The sequence below is a fragment of the Molothrus ater genome, chromosome 29 (assembly GCF_012460135.2).
Source record: "Molothrus ater isolate BHLD 08-10-18 breed brown headed cowbird chromosome 29, BPBGC_Mater_1.1, whole genome shotgun sequence".
NCBI lineage: Eukaryota > Metazoa > Chordata > Aves > Passeriformes > Icteridae > Molothrus > Molothrus ater.
In genome coordinates this window covers 359,418-379,594 of record NC_050506.2, presented here as the reverse complement: position 1 = coordinate 379,594, position 20,177 = coordinate 359,418, and the positions used below count along the sequence as shown (strand labels likewise).

The 20,177-nt window shown below is 60.0% G+C and overlaps 2 protein-coding genes across 4 annotated transcripts; both read left to right on the top strand.

Annotated features, from left to right (window-relative positions):
- Window positions 1-720: 720 nt before the first annotated feature.
- NHLH1 (nescient helix-loop-helix 1) lies at window positions 721-1,047 on the top strand. Its single transcript, XM_036397662.1, has one exon. The coding sequence runs from the start codon at window positions 721-723 to the stop codon at window positions 1,045-1,047; it is 327 nt and encodes a 108-aa protein (XP_036253555.1).
- Window positions 1,048-5,346: 4,299 nt separating this feature from the next.
- Window positions 5,347-19,101, top strand: VANGL2 (VANGL planar cell polarity protein 2). Of its 3 annotated transcripts, none has more exons than XM_054517672.1 (9): window positions 5,347-5,410; window positions 9,045-9,181; window positions 10,698-10,959; window positions 11,386-11,506; window positions 13,216-13,823; window positions 14,709-14,845; window positions 15,309-15,444; window positions 16,236-16,467; window positions 17,215-19,101. In XM_054517672.1, exons 3-9 carry the CDS (start codon window positions 10,889-10,891, stop codon window positions 17,473-17,475), a joined length of 1,566 nt encoding a protein of 521 aa, XP_054373647.1. In that variant the 5' UTR covers window positions 5,347-5,410; window positions 9,045-9,181; window positions 10,698-10,888; the 3' UTR covers window positions 17,476-19,101. The 3 variants fall into 3 exon arrangements, with proteins under 3 accessions (XP_054373647.1, XP_036254029.1, XP_036254031.1); XM_036398136.2 differs by having other exon boundaries at window positions 5,368-5,423; XM_036398138.2 differs by lacking the exon at window positions 5,347-5,410 and having other exon boundaries at window positions 8,992-9,181.
- Window positions 19,102-20,177: the final 1,076 nt, after the last annotated feature.

The window sequence follows — 20,177 nt, the reverse complement described above, 5'->3', positions numbered from 1 at the left end:
CAACAGCCCCGGGAGCAGCTTAGAGGGGACCCCAAAACACCGGGATCAGCTTCTCCTGAGGTGTCCCCAAATCCCTGGGGCCAGCTTGGAGGTGTCCCCAAACCTGCGGGATCCCTTTGGAATCGTCCCCAGACACCCAAGATCCCTTTGGGGCTGTCCCCGAACCCCCAGGATCAGTTCAGAGCTGTCCCCAGGATCCCTTTGGGGCTGTCCCCAAGTCCCCAGTTCAGTTCAGAACTGTCCCCAAACCCAGGATCCCTTTGCTGCTGTCCCCAAATCCCTGGGATCTCTTTGGAATTATCCCCAAGTGCCCCGGATCCCTTTGGAATTGTCCCCAAAGCCCACAATCCCTTAGGATCTGTCCCCAAGTCCCCAGGGTCAGTTCAGATCTGTCTCCAAGTCCCCAGGATCTCTCTGGAGCTGTCCCCAAGCCCCCAGTTCAGTTCTGAAGTGTCCCCAAAGCCCGGGATCCCTTTGGAGCTGTCCCCAGGATCCCTCTGGAGCTGTCCCCAAGCCCCCAGTTCAGTTCTGAAGTGTCCCCAAAGCCCCAGGATCCCTTTGGAGCTGTCCCCAAGTCCCCAGTTCAGTTCTGAAGTGTCCCCAAAGCCCGGGATCCCTTTGGAGCTGTCCCCAGGATCCCTCTGGAGCTGTCCCCAAACCCCAGCATCCGTTCGGAGCTGCCCCAGGGTCGCTTTGTCCCCGTCCCCTCTCCCGCTGACGATGATGCTGAGCTCTGACCCCCCCTCCCTCTCCATCCCCTCATCCCACCCCGGCCCCGCTCCCTCCCCGGCTGCCGGTGCCGGTTCTGGTGCCGGCGCGGAGCCGCTGACCCGCGAGGAGCGGCGGCGCCGGCGCCGGGCCACGGCCAAGTACCGGACGGCGCACGCGACGCGGGAGCGCATCCGCGTGGAGGCCTTCAACGTGGCCTTCGGGGAGCTGCGGCGCCTGCTGCCCACGCTGCCCCCCGACAAGAAACTCTCCAAGATCGAGATCCTGCGCCTGGCCATCTGCTACATCTCCTACCTGAACCACGTCCTGGACGTCTGACCTGGCCGTCTGTCCAGCCGTGCGCCCCTCTGTCCGTCCCCGCGCCCGTCCCTGCTGCCCACGCTGCCCCTGTCCGAGATCGAGATCCTGCGCCCAGGCTGCTGCTGCATCCCCGACCTGAACCACGTCCTGGACGTGTGATTGTCCGTGTGTCCGTCCATGCATCCGTGTGTCTGTCTGTCCATCCCTGCTGCCCACGCTGCCCCTGTCCGAGATCGAGATCCTGCGCCCGGGCTGCTGCATCCCCTACCTGAACCACGTCCTGGACGTGTGATTGTCCGTGTGTCCGTCCGTGTGTCCACCTGGCTATCCCCTACCTGAACCACGTCCTGGGCCTGTGATTGTCCGTGTGTCCGTCCGTGTGTCCACCTGGCTATCCCCTACCTGAACCACGTCCTGGACGAGTGTGACACATCCCTGTGTCCATCCCTGGGTCCATCCCTGTGTCTGTCCCTGTGTCCATCCCTGTGTCCATCCCTGTGTCCATCCACGTGTCCATCCCTGTGTCCATCCCTGTGTCCATCCCTGTGTCCGTCCCTGTGTCCATCCCTGTGTCCATCCACGTGTCCATCCCTGTGTCCATCCCTGGGTCCATCCCTGTGTCCATCCCTGTGTCCATCCACGTGTCCATCCCTGTGTCTATCTCTGGGTCCGTCCCTGTGTCCATCCATGTGTCCGTCCCTGTGTCCATCCCTGTGTCCATCCACGTGTCCATCCCTGTGTCCATCCCTGGGTCCATCCCTGTGTCCGTCCCTGTGTCCGTCCGTCTGCCCACCCTGCCGCCCCCCACTCCCCGGCCCTGCTCCCGGGGCTTTGGAGCAGCAATTCCAGAGGAACTGGAGCAGCAATTCCAGAGGGATGGAGCAGCAAATCCCAAAAGGTTGGAGCAGCAAAACCCAAAAGGTTGGAGCAGCAAAACCCTAAAATTTGGAAGAGCAAATCCCAGAGGGTGGGGCCACAATTCCCAAGGGTTTGGAGCTGCAATTCCTGAGGAACTGGCGCAGCAATTCCCAGAGGAACGGAGCTGAAATTCCCAGAGGAACGGAGCCGCAAATCCCAGAGAGCTGGGACAGCAAATCCCAAAAGGTTGGAGCAGCAAATCCCAAAAGGGTGGAGCCGCAATTTCCAGAGGAACTGGAGCAGGAATTCCCAGAGGAACTGGAGCTGGAATTCCTGGGGCCAGCTCCCCCTTTTCCCCCCAAACCCTTCCCTCCCCTGTCTCTGTGCCATGAGGATATTTATGGAATTAATTTATTTATTGAGAATTATTATTATTTATTATTTATTGCTATCATTATTTAATATTACTATTATTATTAACTTATCCACTGTGTCCTTGTGCACTTTTGGGGGGAAAAGGAAAAGGCCCTGTCTCTATTCCCAAACCCTTTTAGGGCCCATTTTCCCCATTCCCAATCCCCTTTAAGGTCAGTTTTCCCCATTCCCAAACCCCTTTAGGGTCGGTTTTCCCCATTCCCAATCCCTTTTAGGGCCCTGTCCCCATTCCCAATCCCCTTTAGGGTCAGTTTGCCCATTCCCAATCCCCTTTAGGGTCGGTTTTGCCCATCCTGGCAGATCCCAAACCCCTTTGGGGCCCCGGCCCCATCTGGCCCCATTGTCCCCCTCACAATGGGAACTCTCGGCTCTCATTGAGATTCCGGCCTGACAGATTGGGAATTCCGGCCCTTTGTCCTGGCCTCTCCAAGCCTTTCCCGGCACAATTCCCATTTTTTTCCTCTCTTCCCATTTTATTCCCTTCTTCCCATCTTTTTCCCCTCTTCCCATTTTTTCCCCCATTCCCATTCCAATTTTCCTCCTATTCCCATTTTTCCCCAAATTCCCATTTTTTCCCCCTATTCCCATTTTTCCCCCTATTCCCAGCCCTTCCCGTCCTCTCCATCCCTCTGGAAAATCCCAGAAATCCCAATTCCTTGGGAAAATCCACCTGGGCTTGGGACAAAAATCAGGGAATTGCTCCTGGGTGTCCCCAATGTGTCCCCAACATCCCCCCGGGATTGTCCCCCTGTCCCCAACCGCCGCCGGGGCAGCAGCGCCCCCTGCCGGGCCCCTCCAGCCCTGCTGCCCCCCTAATTTGGGGACAGCCCTCCCTCAATTTGGGAACCCCAAACCCCTTTAGGGCCGTGTACCCATTGTGGCAGTCCCCAAACCCCTTTGGGGTTCATTGTCCCCAAAGTCTTTGGGGTTCATTGTCCCCAAATCCCTTTAGGGTTCATTGTCCCCAAACCCCTTTGGGGTTCATTGTCCCCAAACCCCTCTAGGGCCGTGTACCCATTGTGGCAGTCCCCAAACCCCTTTAGGGCTCATTGTCCCCAAACCGCTTTGGGGTTCATTGTCCCCAAACCCCTTTAGGCCTCCTTGTCCCCAAACCCCTTTAGGGTTCATTGTCCCCAAACCCCTTTAGGGTTCATTGTCCCCAGACCCTTTTCGGTTCGTTGTCCCCAAACCCCTTTAGGGTTCGTTGTCCCCAGACCCTTTAGGGCCGCGTCCCCTCCCGCAGCCCTCGGAGGGGAGGGGCGGCCCCATAAAGGCCGGGGTGGGGCCGAGCGCCCCTTCCCAGCTGCCGCAGCCCCATCTGGCCGGGAACGAGCCCCGACCCCATAAATCATCCCGGGGAACGACCCCCAGCCCCATAAATCATCGCCGAGCGGGGCGGGAGCGCCCCGGGGCAGCTGCGGGGGCGGCCCTGGGACACCCCGGGACAGACCCCACAACAATGGGGTCACCAGGGACCCCTCCCCACAACAATGGGGTCACCAGGGACCCCCCAGCACAGACCCCACAACAATGGGGGCGCCAGGAGTCGGGTTTGGGGTCGCAGCTCGGGAGGGTCTGTGTTGGGGGGGTCATTATTTCGGCTCATTAGGCTGTGAAATAATGGGGTGGGGGGCGCTGAGCCCATTGCCCCATAACCCCATCGCCCCCAGCCCCATAACCGCTTTCCCATCACCCCAGAGCCCCCAGCCCCTAAATCCCCCCGCCCTAAATCCCCCCCCAAATCTCCCCAAAATCCCGATCTCCCCTTGCCCCAAATCCCCCCCCCAAATCTCCCCAAAATCCCGGTCTCCCCCCGCCCCAAATCTCCCCAAATTCCCGCTCTCCCCTCGCCCCCCGCCCCAGTTCCCCTCCCGGCCCCGCCTCCCCATTGAGTCCCCACCACGCATTTCAATCCCACCAATGGCAGCGCGGCTCTCCGCGCCCGCCTCACGCCATTGGCCAGCGCCGCGGGGGGCGTGGCCAGCGCGGTCCCAGCCTCGCCCACTGAGCGCCCGGCTGTTCCGGGCAGCGGCCGCGCCCCCCCCGCGCTCCGCAGGCTTTGGGGACCCCCGGGTGATTTGGGGGGCTCGGGGGGATTTGGGGTCCCTCCCTTTGTGGGGGATGAAGGTGCTGGAGCCCCCCGTGTGTCCCCAGCGGCCTCTGCTGCCTCGGGCGGTGCTGCTGGCCCTGAGCCCCCCGAAAATCCCGGCTCTGCTGCAGGCCGGGGGTCCCCAGGTGTGTGTCCCCAGGTGTGTCCCCAAGTGTGTCCTGGGCCCCCCCCCATATCCGCAGGGATGGGGCTGGGGTCTTCCAGCAGCCGGGAACCGCTGGGGCTGAGGGTCGGGGGTGACCCCAAAGCCGGGGGGCTCGGCCGGACCCCCCCAGGACACCCCAAATCCTGAGGGGGCTCAGCCGGACCCAGGACCCCAAGCCCCGTTTTTTTGGGGGGGAAGGAGGGGTTATGGGGTTCAGAATCCTTCCCCAAACCCCGAAACAAGGTGGGAGCAGCGGCGCTGTGCCCCCCCCCCCCGTGGGCTGAGACCCCTTGGGGGCAATTTGGGGGGGTTAAGAACCCTTTGGGGGGGCGGTTTTGGGGTGCCGAGACCCCTTTGGGGACGATGTTGGGGTGCGGATACCCCTTGCGGTAGCTCCGAGCGGGGGTGACACGAGGTGGGGGCTCAATCCTCGTTGCCCCCCCTAAAAACGGAGACTGTTCCCCAAGCGACGCCGCCCCCTCCCCAAAAAACGGGGGACCCTCCTCATAAAACGCCCCCTCCCCCAAAAAAGCGCATCCTCACCCCAAATCCCCCCGGCCTGGGGGGGTCCCTGGGTGTTCGGGGAGGGGTCCCCAATATCGGGGGGGCTCCGCGGGATTTCGGGGGGTGCGCGGGTGTCCCCCCGCCCCAGACAATGGCCCCGAGGCGGCGCCGGGAGCGCGCAGCGCAGACAATGGGGCGGGAGCGGGGGCGCCGGGGGGAGCGGGGCTTTCCTCCGCCTCCTCCTCCTCTTCCTCCTCCTCCTCCTCCGCCGCCGCCGCCGCCGCCGCCGCCGCCGCCGGGGTTCGGGTGCGGGGGGGACGCGCACAAAGGTGCGGGGCGATGGTGAGTGGGGGGCGCCGGGGGGGCTCGGGCCGCTCCCGGGGGGATCCCGGGCAGCGGCAGCGGCCCCGGGGCTGGGCGGGGAGCGGGGCCGGGCCGGGGCCGCGCTCCCTGCGGGAAGGGCCCCGCCAGCCGCGGCTTTTCCTGCGCTGGCGGCGGCGGCTGCGGGAGCCCCGAGCGCGGCGCGGGGGTCCCGGCTGGGGAGGGGGCGATGGGACCCCCCCGGGCCCCCGCGGGGACGCGCTCGGGGCTCTGCCGGAGCCTCCTCGGGGCGCGGTGCGACCCCCGGGACCCCCCGAATGTGCCCCGGGGTGGCGCGGCGGCCTCGAGCGCTTTGTGCCCATCCCGGGGGCACCTGCGGGGCGTCCCCGGGGCGTCCCCGGTGTCCCCGGTGTCCCCGTCACCTGCGCGGTGTCCCCGGTGTCCCCCCCGTCACCTGCGGGTGTCCCTGGGGTGTCCCCAGCGCTGTCCCCGCTGTCCCCATGCCCTCCCCGGTGCCCGGGCGGGGCCGTCCCGGGGGTCCCTGGGCCCGGTGTCCCCCGTGTCCCCCCTGTCCCTCGTGTCCCCCCCATGTCCCCGCTGCCCCCTGTGTCGCCCCCCTGTCCCCCGCTGTCCCTCCCTGTCCTCCGCGTCCCCCGCTGTCGCTGCTGTCCCCCGGTGTCCCCACGCCCTGCCCGGTGCCCGGGGCTCCCTGTGCCGGGCGTGCCCGGTGCCCCCCGGCTCCGCGACAGCCCCGGCCGGATCCCGAGCCGGTTCCTGGATCCCGAGCCGGTTCCTGGGGATCCCGAGCCGGTTCCTGGGATCCCGAGCCGGTTCCCGAATCCCGAGCCGGTTCCCGGATCCCGAGCCGGTTCCTGGGGATCCCGAGCCGGTTCCCGGATCCCGAGCCGGTTCCTGGGGATCCCAAGTCGGTTCCTGGATCCTGAGCCGGTTCCTGGAGATCCCGGCCTGGGATGGTTTTGGTTTTTTTTCCTTTGGGATCTTCTTCCCCCCGCGGGCGGAGGTGAAAACGCAGCAAAACAACAAAAAAAGAAATCAAAACAACAACAACAAAAAAAAGGAGATTTCGGGATAATTCGAATCTTCTCCGTCGCGGAAATTCGAGGATGGGGCTGGGACCCAGACGGGATCCCGAGGATTTTCCAGGCGCTTTGTGAAGCTCGGACGATTTAATTAATGAACAATTAACAATTAACAGGCGGCGGGGACCTGGGGGCGGCCGCTGCGGGCTCGAGGTCCCCCCGTGTCCCCTCCCCGCGTATTCCAGAGGGGTTGGGGACATCCCAGCGATCCCTGGAGCGATCCCACGGGAGGAAGGAATTCCTTGTTTTTCCCCGGCTCCCGGCAGACAATGGGGCCGGAGGGAGCAGCCCCGAGGTGGCGGATCCGGCTTAATTCGGGATTTGGGATGAGTTCCCCGAGGTTTTATGGATTCATTGTCGGGCCGGGAAGAGGCCTGGGAAGGGATTTGGGAATTCCCAGCTGGGAATTCCGGCCAAACCCCAGGAGGTTCAGCCCTGCAGGATCCCTGGATGTGATGGGAACGTCCCAGCGCTCCCGGATCCCGCTGGATCCCGTCCCTGCGCCGCTTTTCCGGGATCCGGGACGTGGAAAATGGGTTGGGGGGATCCCCAAGGATCGGGAGCTGCTGGAGAAGAGTTCTCATGGATCCAAACCCCCAGTCCCGGGAGATCCCGGTGTCCTTTGGGGGCAGCAATTGGGATTTCGGGGTTTTTCCTGAAGAAAACGTCGGAGTTCCGAGCGAGGACGTGGATTTCTGGGATGGGCCTTCCCAAATCCCATGGAGCCACCCGGAAGCGGATTTGGGACTGTTGGAAGGGACGAGAAGATGGGATTTGGGATTTCTCCAGGGAATCCTGAGCAATTCCCCGGGAATTTGGGGTGGAGGGATTTAGGGCTGTGGGGTGGGAATTCCGGAATCCTGGAAATTTTTTGCTGGGAATTTGGGACTCCAGGATCCTCCAGCTGCAGGATTTGGTTTCCCAGGTGCTGCAGTGCTGTTGGATCCTCGTGGAAAAAGGGGCTGGGAAGGGAAGTGGGAAATTCCAGGGATGGGAACGGGGCTGGAGCAGCTGGAAAAGGGAATGGGGGATCCTGAGGGGGCTCAGCCTGGAGAAAAGGGGGAGCCAGGGGGGATTTGGGATCTGATCCCAGGGAATGGGGCAGGACAAGAGGGAACGGCCTCGAGCTGTGCCAGGGCTGGAAATTTGGGATGGTTTTTCCATGGGAAAAGGGTTGGGAAGCACCAGAGGGGGCTCAGGGAGGGCTGGATCCCCATCCCTGCAGGGAATCCCTGGAATTCGCGTTTGATCCATCCCAGCTCGGACTCGGTGACCTCGGAGATCCTTCCCAGCCTGGACAATCCCGGGATTTTCTGGGATTCCCACCCCATTCCCAGCCCTCCCCAGTTCCTCCAGGATGGGAATCCCGGACCCTTCATCCGCCGGATTCTCCCTCTCCAAGTGGGATTTTTCCCAGGAAAACTCATTCCCAGCTTTCCCAGAACCCTGGATCAGGAAGGAGCCGATTTCCCTCTTGGAATTCTCCCTCTGGAGCTGTTGGGAAGAAGCTTTTTCATCTGGAAACACTTGGATCTATTTTTTTTTTATGTTTAATTATTTTCGCTCTTTTGGGGAACATTTGAATCCCAAACGTTGGATTTGAGGCTCAGGGCTTTGATCCTGAGCCCCATCCCCAGAAAAATTCCAGCCTGGGCTTGAAGACGTCGGGAATGGCGAAGCCTCTCCGGCCCTGGGGGGGTTTTTTGGGAGCTTTGATCATCCCAGGATTAAAAAATGGGAATTTTCCTCCTCCTCCTCTTTTGCATCTGGCTCTGGCTCCCGGCATCTCCCAGAGCCCGGGAATCCATTCCCGGCCTTTCCGGGGCTGTGGAACCAGCTCTGCTGGAAAAGATTCCAAGAAAAATCCCTCTTTTTTTTTCACTGCTGGAACGAGAGGATGAGGAGCTCCAGGATCCCGGATTCCTGCTGGAATTCCTGAATTCCCTTTGGGACGGGGACAACACCTGTCAAATTCATGGATTCCTGGAAAATCCCGAATTTATTTTGGCTGAATCCACAGGCTGGGGCCAAGAGACCTCGGAACACCTGGAAAATCCCGGGATTCATGGGAAACCCCAGGAATTGTGGAAAACCCTAGGAATTCTGGAAAACCCCAGGATTCCTTGAAAACCCCAAGTTCATTTCAGCCGCAGACACCGGGATTCCAGGAAAACTCAGGGATTCCCGGGAAACCCCAAACCTATCCCGGCCGATCATCCAGGAGGACGATTCCCAAAAATTTTGGGATGCCCGGGGTGGGGTGTGCAATCGCTTTTCCGTGGTGCTCCCAAGGAATCCCTGAGCAGCGGGATCCGGGAATTGGCGGGATCTGGGAATTGGTGGGATTGGTGGGATTGGGAATTGGCGGGATTTGAAAATTGGCGGGGTTGGGAATTGGGAATTTGGGAATTGGTGGGACATGGGAATTGGCGGGATTGGAAAACTGGCGGGGTTGGGAATTGGCGGGATTTGGGAATTCGGGAATCGGGAAATTCAGGAATTCGGGAATCGGTCCCGAACTGCCGTTGCTCGGCTCCCGCAGCTCCAGGGCGGCCCCCCCGTGCCGTGAGCAGCCCCCCATGCCCGGCCCGTGTTCGATGCCGGCCCCTCCGGAGGCTCCGGACGCTCCAAAGGCCTCGGTGAGCGCCGGGACGGAGCCGCCGCCGCCGGAGCCGCCCGGTGAGTGAGCCCGGGGATACTGGGGGGACTGGGGCATACTGGGGATACTGGGACATACTGGGGGGACTGGGGATACTGGGATGGGAGCCAGCCACTACTGTGGGGACTGGGACAGGATCCACCCATTACTGGGGTTACTGGGAGCCCAGGATCCAGCCCTTACTGGGGGGACTGGGACAGGATCCAGCCCTTACTGGGGTTACTGGGACATACTGGGACAGGATCAACCCATTATCGGGGATTCTGGAACAGGATCTAGCCCTTACTGGCGCTACTGGGGAGACTGGGAGCCCGGGATCCAACCCTTACTGGGGTTACTGGGACATACTGGGACAGGATCCACCCCATTACTGAGGGGACTGGGACGTACTGGGGCCTCCAGCATCCATCTCTTACTGGGGCTACTGGACTCCCAGTACACGGCTCTTACTGGGGTTACTGGGACACACTGGGACAGGATCCACCCATTACTGGGGTTACTGGGACATTCTGGGACAGGATCCACCCATTACTGGGACAGGATCCATCTCTTACTGGGCCATACTGGGACCCCCAGCGTCTCCCAGCCCCGTTCCCGTCTCCCGGGCGACGGCGGCAGCGGGAAAGGCCTCGGTTTCCATGGAGATCCGTGTGGGATCATCCGGAATTCCGGACAAAGGAATTCCCCCCTTCCCCCTTTGCGCCTCCCTGACCCCTTCTCCCCCTTTCCCGGGGCCTTGGAAAAGGGGCCCGAGGGTTTTTTGGGGTGGATTCGGTGGGAATGGGATTTCCATGGAAACCTGGGAGGCTGGGATGGCTCCCAGAGGCAGCTGGGGCCTCCCAGACTGCGGGACTGGGGCGTCCAGATTCCCCCAAAACCCTGGGAAAAGGCAGCGGGGCTTGGCAGGATCATCCCGACGGAATCCCAGATTCCCAAGGGGGGGACACAGCCCCAGATCCCAAATTCCCTCTCCCTGCTCATCCCGAATTCCCTCTCCCTCCTGACCCCAAATCCCCTTTTCCTGCCCATCCCGAATTTCCTTTCCCAGCCCCGTTTCCCATCTGGGAAAGGGATGCAGGGACAGGAGGGGCTCTGGGCCGTACTGGGCCATCCTGGGCCATCCTGGGCCATCCTGGGCCGTACTGGGCCATACTGGGCCATCCTGGGCCGTACTGGGCCGTACTGGGCCGTACTGGGCCATACTGGGCCGTGCTGGGCCATACTGGGCCGTACTGGGCCATACTGGGCCGTACTGGGCCATACTGGGCCGTGCTAGGCCGTACTGGGCCGTACTGGGCTGTACTGGGCCATGCTGGGCCGTGCTGGGCCGTACTGGGCCATCCTGGGCCGTACTGGGCCGTACTGGGCCGTGCTGGGCCGTACTGGGCCATGCTGGGCCGTACTGGGCCGTGCTGGGCCATACTGGGCGGTGCTGGGCTGTACTGGGCCATACTGGGCCATACTGGGCTGTGCTGGGCCATACTGGGCCGTGCTGGGCCGGCCCCAGTGACGCTGCCCGTGTGTCCCCCCCCGCAGGTGGGCGCGTCCTTTTCTCCTGAGCGAGGCCACCCCAAGGTGACAAAATTGAGCCCCTCAAGGTCACGGTCGACTTCCTGAAGGTGCCCCTGGGCCTGAAGAAGCCCCCGCTGAAGGAGGCCCTGGCCGCCCTCCCGGGAAAACCCAAATCCCAAATCCTGGAGCGGCACAAGCCCCGGCGCTCCGACGCCATGGACAACGAGTCCCAGTATTCCGGGTATTCCTACAAATCCGGCCATTCCCGCAGCTCCCGCAAGCACAGGTGAGGGACCTCGCATCCCCCGTCCCCACCTTTGGTGGGTGTCCCCATCCCAATGGGTGTCCCCATCACAGTGGGTGTCACAGTCACACTTTTCCCACTTTTTTCCCCATTATTCCTGCTTTTTTCCCCATTTTCCCAACTTTTCCCCCCATTTCCCCGCTTTTTTCCCCATTTTTCCCACTTTTTATCCCATTTTTTCCCCCTTTTTTCCCCTGCTTTTCCCACTTTTTTCCCCATTTTTCCCAACTTTTTTCCCCATTTTCCCAACTCTTTTCCCCCCATTTTTCCCACTATTTTTCCCCACTTTTCCCCTTTTTTCCTGGGTTTTTTTCCCCATTTCCCCCCCATTTTTCCTGGGGTTTTTTCCCCCCATTTTCCTGCTTTTTCCCCCCCATTTTTCCCCATTTTCCCCCCTGCTTTCCCCAGGGATCGGCGGGAGCGGCACCGCTCCAAGAGCCGGGATGGGACGCGCGGGGACAAATCGGTGACGATCCAAGCGCCGGGGGAGCCTCTGCTGGACAACGAATCCACGCGGGGGGACGAGAGGGTGAGCGCAGAGGGGAAAGGGCTGGAATCCTTGGGATCCCGGGAGCTTTTTCCCCCCCACAGTGGAATTTTTCCCGGCGGAATTTCCCGGCCGAGCGGTCCGGCCGGTCGGGCCGGTCCCGGGGAAAACGAGAAAATGAGAAAATGGAAAGGAGACGCGGCTCCGGCGGCGCCAGGGCTGGAAAACGCCCCCGGGATCCGATCCCAGCGAACCCAAACCTTGAGGGTTTGCCCCAAATTCCCGCCCCGGGTGGGACAGGGGAGGCTGCCCCGCCCCTGGTGCCCCTCGTTCCCAAATTCTGGAATTTCTCCAGCCCGATCCCGGCCTTTCATCCTCTCCCAGTCCGCCCACGCCGGCGGCTCCGGCGCTTTTCATGTTCCCTCTGCGGCGGCTTTTCCTGGGAATGGGGCTCCCGGAGCCGCCTGGGAATGGGGGCTTTTCCTGGGAATGGGGGCTTTTCCTGGGAATGGGGGCTTTTCCCGGGAATGGGGCTCCTGGAGCCGCCCTGGAGCGCCCTGGGCTCCGCTTTGCCCCTTGGAGCGAAATCCATGGAACCCTGGAATTGCTGGGATGGGGATCATCCCATGGGCAGGGACACCTCCCACCGTCCCAGGGCGCTCCGGGCTGGAACTGGGCTGGAATTTTCCAGGGATCCGTGGAAAAAGAGGGGGGAATTTCCCAGTTTTCTGGCAAAAAAGTTTGTGGGGAAAATTCCAACACGGAAAACAAAAAAAAAAAACAAACCCAAATTCCAGGAATGTCCGAGTGCCCAAAACCAGGATGAGGGAAAGACACAGGGACGGGGTGGGGGAAGGAATCCAGCTGGGAAGGAATCCAGGATTTTTGGCTTTTCTCCGGCTGGGAGAGGGGGTTCTGGAGCGGGGAAGGGCCTGTCCGGAGCCATTCCCGACAATTCCCAAGCATTCCCAAGCATTCCCGACAATTCCCAAGGATTCCCAAGCATTCCCAAGCATTCCCAGCCTTCCCGGCGCGGGCAGCGCTGCGGGGGCGTGCCGGGCGTGTTCCTGCTGGCCCTGGCAGCCGGGAAGGGTTGGCCAGGAAATCCGGGAGCTTCCCGGTCCCAAAGCTGCTCCCGCCGGAGCCGGAGCTTTCCCGGAGGGAGAATTCCCAGCGGAATTCCCGGCCGCTGTCCCAGGCCCAGGCTGAGCTTCCTCCACCCTGAGGAGGGCGATGGCTCCGGGCAGCGCTCCCGGCGTGGAGGTGGGATGGGGGTTTGGAAAACAGGGAATGCTCCTCTGGGTTTGAGGGGATTTGGGAACCGCCCCTTGGAGTGTCCCCTGTCACCTCCCCAGGGTGACACTTCCTGGAGCGGTGGTGGGTGGGAGGCCCTGGAGGTGAGGTGGGACAGGTGGGGCACGGAGCCACCCCTCGGAATGTCCCCTGCTCAGGATGACACCTGGGTGGGAGGTCCTGCAGGTGAGGTGCCCACCTGGGACAGGTAGGACCCCTTGGAATGTCCCCTGTCCCCTCCCCAGGGTGACAATGGGGACACTCTCGGCTTGGAGGTGCAAAGGATGGGAGGTCCTGCAGGTGAGGTGGCCACCTGGGACAGGTGGGACACGAAGCCACCCCTTGAAATGTCCCCTGCTCAGGATGACACCTGGGTGGTCGGTGGGAGGCCCTGGAGGTGAGGTGGGACAGGTGGGACACGAAGCCACCCCTCGGAATGTCCCCTGTCCCCTCCCCAGGACGACAACTGGGGCGAGACCACCACGGTGGTGACGGGGACGTCGGAGCACAGCATCTCCCACGATGACCTCACGCGCATCACCAAGGACATGGAGGACAGCGCCCACCTGGACTGCTCCCGCCACCTGGGCGTGGCCCTGGGCGCGGCCCTGGCGCTCCTGGCCTTCCTCACGCCCTTGGCCTTCCTCCTCCTCCCGCAGCTGCTCTGGCGGGAGGAGCTGGAGCCCTGCGGGACGCCCTGCGAGGGGCTCTTCATCTCGGTGGCCTTCAAACTCCTCATCCTCCTGCTGGGCAGCTGGGCCTTGTTCTTCCGCCGCCCCAAAGCCTTCTTCCCGCGCGTCTTCGTCTTCCGCGCGCTGCTCATGGTGCTGGTGTTCCTGCTGGTCGTGTCCTACTGGCTCTTCTACGGCGTGCGGATCCTGGACTCGCGGGACCGCAACTACCGCGGCGTGGTGCAGTTCGCCGTGTCCCTGGTGGACGCCCTGCTCTTCGTGCACTACCTGGCCGTGGTGCTGCTGGAGCTGCGGCAGCTCCAGCCCCAGTTCACGCTCAAGGCCGTGCGCTCGGCCGACGGCGCCAGCCGCTTCTACAACGTCGGCCACCTCAGGTGGGGACGGCTCCGGCGGTGGCGTGGGTGGATGCTCTCGTGGTGGGAATGGGGGTTTTTTTTTTGGGGTGGGAAAGGGGGTGAGGGGCGTGGAGATGTTCTGAGGGGGATGGAGGGGATCAGCCTGGAGGAAAGGGAGATTTTGGGTTCCTTCAAGGGGGGTTTGGGACCTGATTGCAGGGAATGGGGTCACAGGATCACAGAATCACGGAATGGTGAGGTTGGAAGAGCCCTCTGAGATCACTGAGTCCAACCTGTGCCCTAACACCTTGACTGCAGCACCCAGTGCCGTGTCCAGTCTTTTTTTAAACACACCCGGAGATGGTGATTCCGCCACCTCCCTGGGAAGAGCATTCCAGTATTTTATTATTCTTTTGGTGAAAAATCTCTACCTAATATCCAACCTATCCCTTCCCTGATGTAGCTTGAGACTGTGTCCTCTAACAAGGTCAGGACAAGAGGGAGCGGCCTCGAGCCGTGCCAGGGCTGGAAATTTGGGAAAATCCCTCCTGGAAAGGGCGGCCAGGCCTTGGAAGGGGCTCAGGGAGGTTTGGAGTGGCCACCCCTGGAGGTGTCCAAGGAATTCCTGGAGATTCCTCGGGATGACCAAGTGGGAGCTTGGACTCGGTGATCCTGGAGCTCTTTCCTCTGGGAACTGATGGAATCATGGAATGGTTTGGGTTGGAAGTCCCTTACAGATCCACGGGCAGGGACGCCTCCCACCATCCCAGGTGGCTCCAACCCAGCCTTGGACACTTCCAGGGATGGCGCAGCCACATTTTTTCCTGGGAATTCCCTCCCAGCCCCTGCTGTCCCTCGGCGTGTGTCCCCCTCACACGTTCCCGCTCTCCCCCTGCCCCACGTTCCCGGTGTTTCCCCCCGCAGCATCCAGCGAGCGGCCGTGTGGATCCTGGAGAATTACTACCACGACTTCCCGGTCTACAACCCCGCCCTCCTCAACCTTCCCAAATCCGTCCTCTCCAAGAAAATGTCCGGCTTTAAGGTCTATTCCCTTGGCGAGGGTGAGATTCCATTCCCCCTTGCCCCTTGGCTTCCCCCTCTCCTTCTCCTCCCGTTCCTCCATCCCCATCCTCGCGTTCCTCCCTGGAATTTTTTGGAGGGAAGCTCTGGGTGCTTCCTCCCTTCCTCTCCGGGGTTTTTTGGAGGGAGCTCTGTGGCTTCCCCAGTAAGCACCAGTAGCAAAATGGGGGGGATCCACCCCCTACCCGAAATTCCAGGAAATTCCTGGGGTTTTTTGGGGAATTTTGGAGGGAATTTTTTGGGGAATTTGAACTGGGAGCCCATTTTGGGGCGTTTTCCTGCAAATGAGGGGGATGGAGGGGATCAGCATTCCCTTCCCCTCCGGAATTTTTTTTGGAGGGAGCTCCAGGTGCTTCCTCCCTTCCCCTCCGGAATTTTTTTGGGGGGAGCTCCGGGTGCTTTTTTTTCCGAGCTCACCCCTGGCCTGGACGGCTCCACCAACAGAGAATTCCACCAACAACTCCACGGGGCAGTCGCGGGCGGTGATCGCGGCGGCGGCGCGGCGGCGCGACAACAGCCACAACGAGTTCTACTACGAGGAGGCCGAGCACGAGCGCCGGGTGCGGAAACGCCGCGCCAGGTGCGGAAAAAGCCCCTGGATTCCCGGCCTCGGGAATGCCGCGGGGGGCCCCTTCCAGGTTTCTCATGGATGGGGAGCTGCCAGGGGCTGATCCCAGAGCAGCCCAAGGGTGGTCGTGTGGGTGCATCTTCAGCCGAGTTGGTTGAAGCTTGGGTTCCTCCGTCCATTTGGGTGAAGCCCAGCAGATCCAAGATTTCCATCCCGGATCCAAGGGGTTTCCAGCCCAGATCCAAGGGAGTTTCTATCCCGGGTCCATGGGGTTTCCCATCCCAAATTCAAGAGGTTTTCTGTCCCAGATCCAAGGGGTTTTCCACCCCAGATCCAAGCAGTTTTCCATCCCAAATCCACGAGGTTTTCCATCCCAAATCCAAGGGATTTTTCTGTCCCAAATCCAAGGGATTTTTCTGTCCCAAATCCAAGGGGTTTTCCATCCCAAATCCAAGGGATTTTTCTGTCCCAAATCCAAGGGGTTTTCCATCCCAAATCCATGAGGTTTCTCATCCCAGATCCACGAGTTTTTCCCTCACAAATCCATAAGGCTTCCCATCCCAAATCCAAGAGGTTTTCTGTCCCAAATCCAAGGGATTTTCCATCCCAAATCCACAAGGTTTCCTATCCCAAATCCAAGGTGTTTTTCAATCCCAAATCCAAGGTGTTTTTCAATCCCAAATCCAGGGGGTTTTTCCATCACAGATCCACGGGGTTTCCCGTCCCAAATCCACGGGGTTTTCAATCCCAAATCCGTGAGTTTTCCCATCCCGAGCCCCCGGGGTTCCCCGCCTCTCCCGCAGGCTGGTGGTGGCGGTGGAGGAGGCCTTCACCCACATCAAGCGGCTGCAGGAGGAGGAGCAGAAGAACCCGCGGGAGATCATGGACCCGCGCGAGGCCGCCCAGGCCATCTTCGCCTCCATGGCCCGCGCCATGCAGAAGTACCTGAGGACCACCAAGCAGCAGCCCTACCACACCATGGAGAGCATCCTGCAGCACCTGGAGTTCTGCATCACCCACGACATGACGCCCAAGGTGCCCAGACGGGGGTTTGGGTGGGGTTGTCCCCTTTGGGATCGTCCCGTGGGGAAAAATGAGGGGTTGGAGTGAGAGGTGGGGTTGGGTTCTTCTCGTGGGGAACTGGGAATGGGGCTGGAGCAGCTGGAGAAGGGAATGGAGGAGCCTGAGGGAGATGGGGGCGGCTCAGCCTGGAGAAAAGGGGGATCCGGGGGGGGATTTGGGATCTGCCAGGGCGGATTTGGGGTCTGCTCCCAGAGAAAAGGGGGATCCAGGGGGGATTTGGGATCTGCCAGGGCGGATTTGGGGTCTGATCCCAGAGAAAAGGGGGATCCAGGGGGGATTTGGGATCTGCCAGGGCGGATTTGGGGTCTGATCCCAGAGAAGAGGGGGATCCAGGGGGGGATTTGGGATCTGCCAGGGGGGGATTTGGGGTCTGATCCCAGGGAATGGGGCAGGACAAGAAGGAACAGCCTCGAGCTGTGTCAGGGTGGGAAATTTGGAAAATCCCTCCTGGAAAGGCCTTGGAAGGGGCTCAGGGAGGTTTGGCGTGGCCACCCCAAGGAATTCCTGGAATTCTGGGGGACAAGGTGGGGACTGGCCCCAGCTCCGACTCAATCACCTCGGAGCTCTTTCCCAACTGCACAATCCCCAAAAACCCCCAAAGCAGCACCACGGGGCCGTTCTCCCCTCTCCAAAACCCAAACCCAAACCTGGTCCGGGCCACCCCGAGGTGACATCGCCGTGTCCCTCCCCTTCCCCAAGGCCTTCCTGGAGCGGTACCTGACGGCCGGCCCCACCATCCAGTACCACAAGGACCGCTGGCTGGCCAAGCAGTGGACGCTGGTCAGCGAGGAGCCGGTGACCAACGGCCTCAAGGACGGCGTGGTCTTCGTGCTCAAGCGCCAGGACTTCAGCCTGGTGGTGTCCACCAAGAAGATCCCGTTCTTCAAGCTCTCCGAGGAGTTCGTGGACCCCAAGTCGCACAAGTTCATCATGAGGCTGCAGTCGGAGACCTCGGTGTGATGGGCCGGGATGGGATTTTTTCCCAAATCCTTCCGGCTCCAAGGCCCCAAATTTGGCTCCTCCGGCGCCACCGGGACGCGGAAAAACCGGGGAAGGCGCTCCCGGCTCCGGCGCCTTGCCGGGATCATGACCACTCGTCCTTTCTTGAGGTGGCTGAGCCCCTTCTCCTCCTCCTCCTCCTCCTCCTCCCCTTCCTCCTCCTCCTCATTCCCGAAATCCGGATCCTTTGGAGCCGTAACTCAAGGGCTAATCCCAAGAATTCCCAACTTCCTTCTTCACCAGCGTCCTGGAGCAGCTCCGGGGTCCCACAGACCTCCTGCTCCTGCCCGTGCTCTCCTGGACATCTGTCCTGGCTCTGGCCTTAAACCACTGCCCGGCCCCGGGGCTGGGCTTGGGATCCCAAGGGAATTTTGGAATCATCTCCAGGAACCCGTGGCTGCTATGGAAAAGCTCCCCCTGGTGCACACCCAGGTTTTGGGAGCGCCCTCTTCGCCTCTGCTGAATTCTTTTTTTTTAGGAAAAACGAGTGGAAATCTGGGGGTTTTTTATTTTTTGGAGGAGCTGAAGGTTGGATTGAGGTTTTGGGAGGGTTTTTTTGGGTGGGTTTCGCTGCTCCTGAGGGGATCCGCATCCCAAATTCCAGCGGCAGCTCCCTGGGGCTTCCCGGTGCCGTTGGAGCAATCCTGGGTCCGGGACCCCGAGGGGCTCCAGGAGACGTCAGCGAGGTCCTTCAGGAGCATCCCTCAAACGAGGTGATCCCGCAGAATTCCCATCGGGATGCAAAAAAAACAAAAAACCAAACCTCTTTTTTTCCTGCCTTCTCCTGGTTTTGGTTTTTAAGGTCACAAATACCTCACGGATGGATTTAGGAATTTTATTCCCAATTTTTTTGTTGTTTTTTTTTTTCTCTTCCCCGCTCCACGTTCCACCTCCACCCTCGTGGGGCCGGAAGTGCCGGGTTTCATTCCAGGGAGGCGTTTTTGGGGTCGGGTTTTGGGGTCGGTTTTGTCCTAAGCACTAAAAGAGGGGGAGTTTGGAGCCGGGGGAGGCTTCCCCAGTAAGCACCAGTAGCAAAATGGGGGGGATCCATCCCCTACCCGAATTCCAGGAAATTCCTGGGGTTTTTTGGGAATTTTTGGGGGGAATTTTTCTGGGGGGGGAATTCGAACTGGGAGCCCATTTTGGGGCGTTTTCCTGAAAAAAAAAAAAAAAAAAAAAGAAAAAAAGAAAAAGAATAAAGGGGATGGATCTTCCTGGGGAGGGGTGGGGAGTTCACAATTCCATTTGGGAATTTTGGGAGATCAAAATTCCCTTTTTTTTTTTTTTGTTCCATTTTCGGGGTTGGGTTTGGATTTTGTTTTCCCGCAGAGCCGAGATTTCTGTGCATGCGTGTAGAAAGTTGTAAAATGTCAAATTAATGGTTTTTAATATATAAAGAAAGCTTGGATTTTCCCGGATTTTTGCAGTGGATCGGAGCATTCCGGCAGTGGTAGGAATTTTTTCCGTTGGTGTTTGGTTGTTTTTTTGGGTTTTGTTTTTTTTTTGTTTGTTTGTTTTATTTTTTTTTTTTTTTTCATAGAGGAACTAAAATTGTACAATTTTGGTTTTTTTAATAAAATAAATCTGTTTTGACTTTTTTTTTTTTTTTAAATTTATTTCGGCTCGGGGGCTGCGGGGCCAAGAGTTTGGGGTTTGTGGGGCCGAGGATTTGGGGTGTGTGGGGCGAAGGATTTGGGCGTTGTGGGGCCAAGGATTTGGGATTTATGGGGCAAAGAATTTGGGGGATATGTGGCCAAGGATTTGGGGTCCCTGGGGTCAAGGATTTGGGATTTATTAGGCCGGGGATTTGGGGTGTTTGCCACTAAATTTTAGGAATCTACGGGGCCAAAATTTTGGGAGCCATGGGGCCAAAAACTTGGGATTTTGGGGCTGAGGGTTTGGGGTCAATGTCCAGCCCCTCCTGTGCTCATCCCACCCCCAAATCCCCCAGAACCGCCCCAAAACACGCGGAGGAAAACACCAGAGGGGGCTGCGTGTCCCGGCAGAGAAATTCCGGGGATTTTTGGGATAAAATCCCACTTTTTGTGCTGTTCCTCGTGCAGGGGATGCCGGAGGGGCCTCGGGGTGGCCTCGTGTCCCCAGGGGGGGCCTGGGAGCCCCTGGGGCCACCCTGGGACCCTCAGGAGCCGCCCGGGGGCGAGTCCGGCTGGGGAGGAGAAAACCGGGAATTGGGAGAGGCTGGAATTGTCCCTTTATCCCCGGAATTGTCCCTTTATCCCCAGAATTGTCTCTTTATCCCCGGAATTGTCCCTTTATCCCTGGAATTGTCCCTTTATCCCCGGAATTGTCCCTTTATCCCCAGAATTGTCCCTTTATCCCTGGAATTGTCCCTTTATCCCCGGAATTGTCTCTTTTCCCCAGGAATTTTCCCTTTATCCCTGGAATCGTCGCTTTATCCCAGGAATTGTCCCTTTATCCCTGGAATTGTCCCTTTATCCCTGGAATTGTCCGTTTTCCCCAGGAATTTTCCCTTTATCCCAGGAATTGTCCTTTTTCCCCAGGAAATCCCATTTCCCCAGGAATTTTCCCTTTTTCCCCAGGAATTTTTCCCATTTCCCCAGGAATTTTCCCTTTTCCCCAGAAATTCTCTTTTTCCCAAGAATTGTCCCTTTTTCCCAGGAATTCAGTTTTTTCCCAGGAAT

Excerpts from the sequence above, each read along its gene's own strand:
- VANGL2 (XM_054517672.1), top strand. The coding sequence starts at position 10,889 with ATGGACAACGAGTCCCAGTATTCCGGGTATTCCTACAAATCCGGCCAT. Across the intron at positions 11,507-13,215 it reads CCACGCGGGGGGACGAGAGG|GACGACAACTGGGGCGAGAC; the intron begins GTGAGCGCAGAG and ends TCCCCTCCCCAG. Across the intron at positions 13,824-14,708 it reads TACAACGTCGGCCACCTCAG|CATCCAGCGAGCGGCCGTGT; the intron begins GTGGGGACGGCT and ends TTCCCCCCGCAG.
- NHLH1 (XM_036397662.1), top strand. The coding sequence starts at position 721 with ATGATGCTGAGCTCTGACCCCCCCTCCCTCTCCATCCCCTCATCCCAC.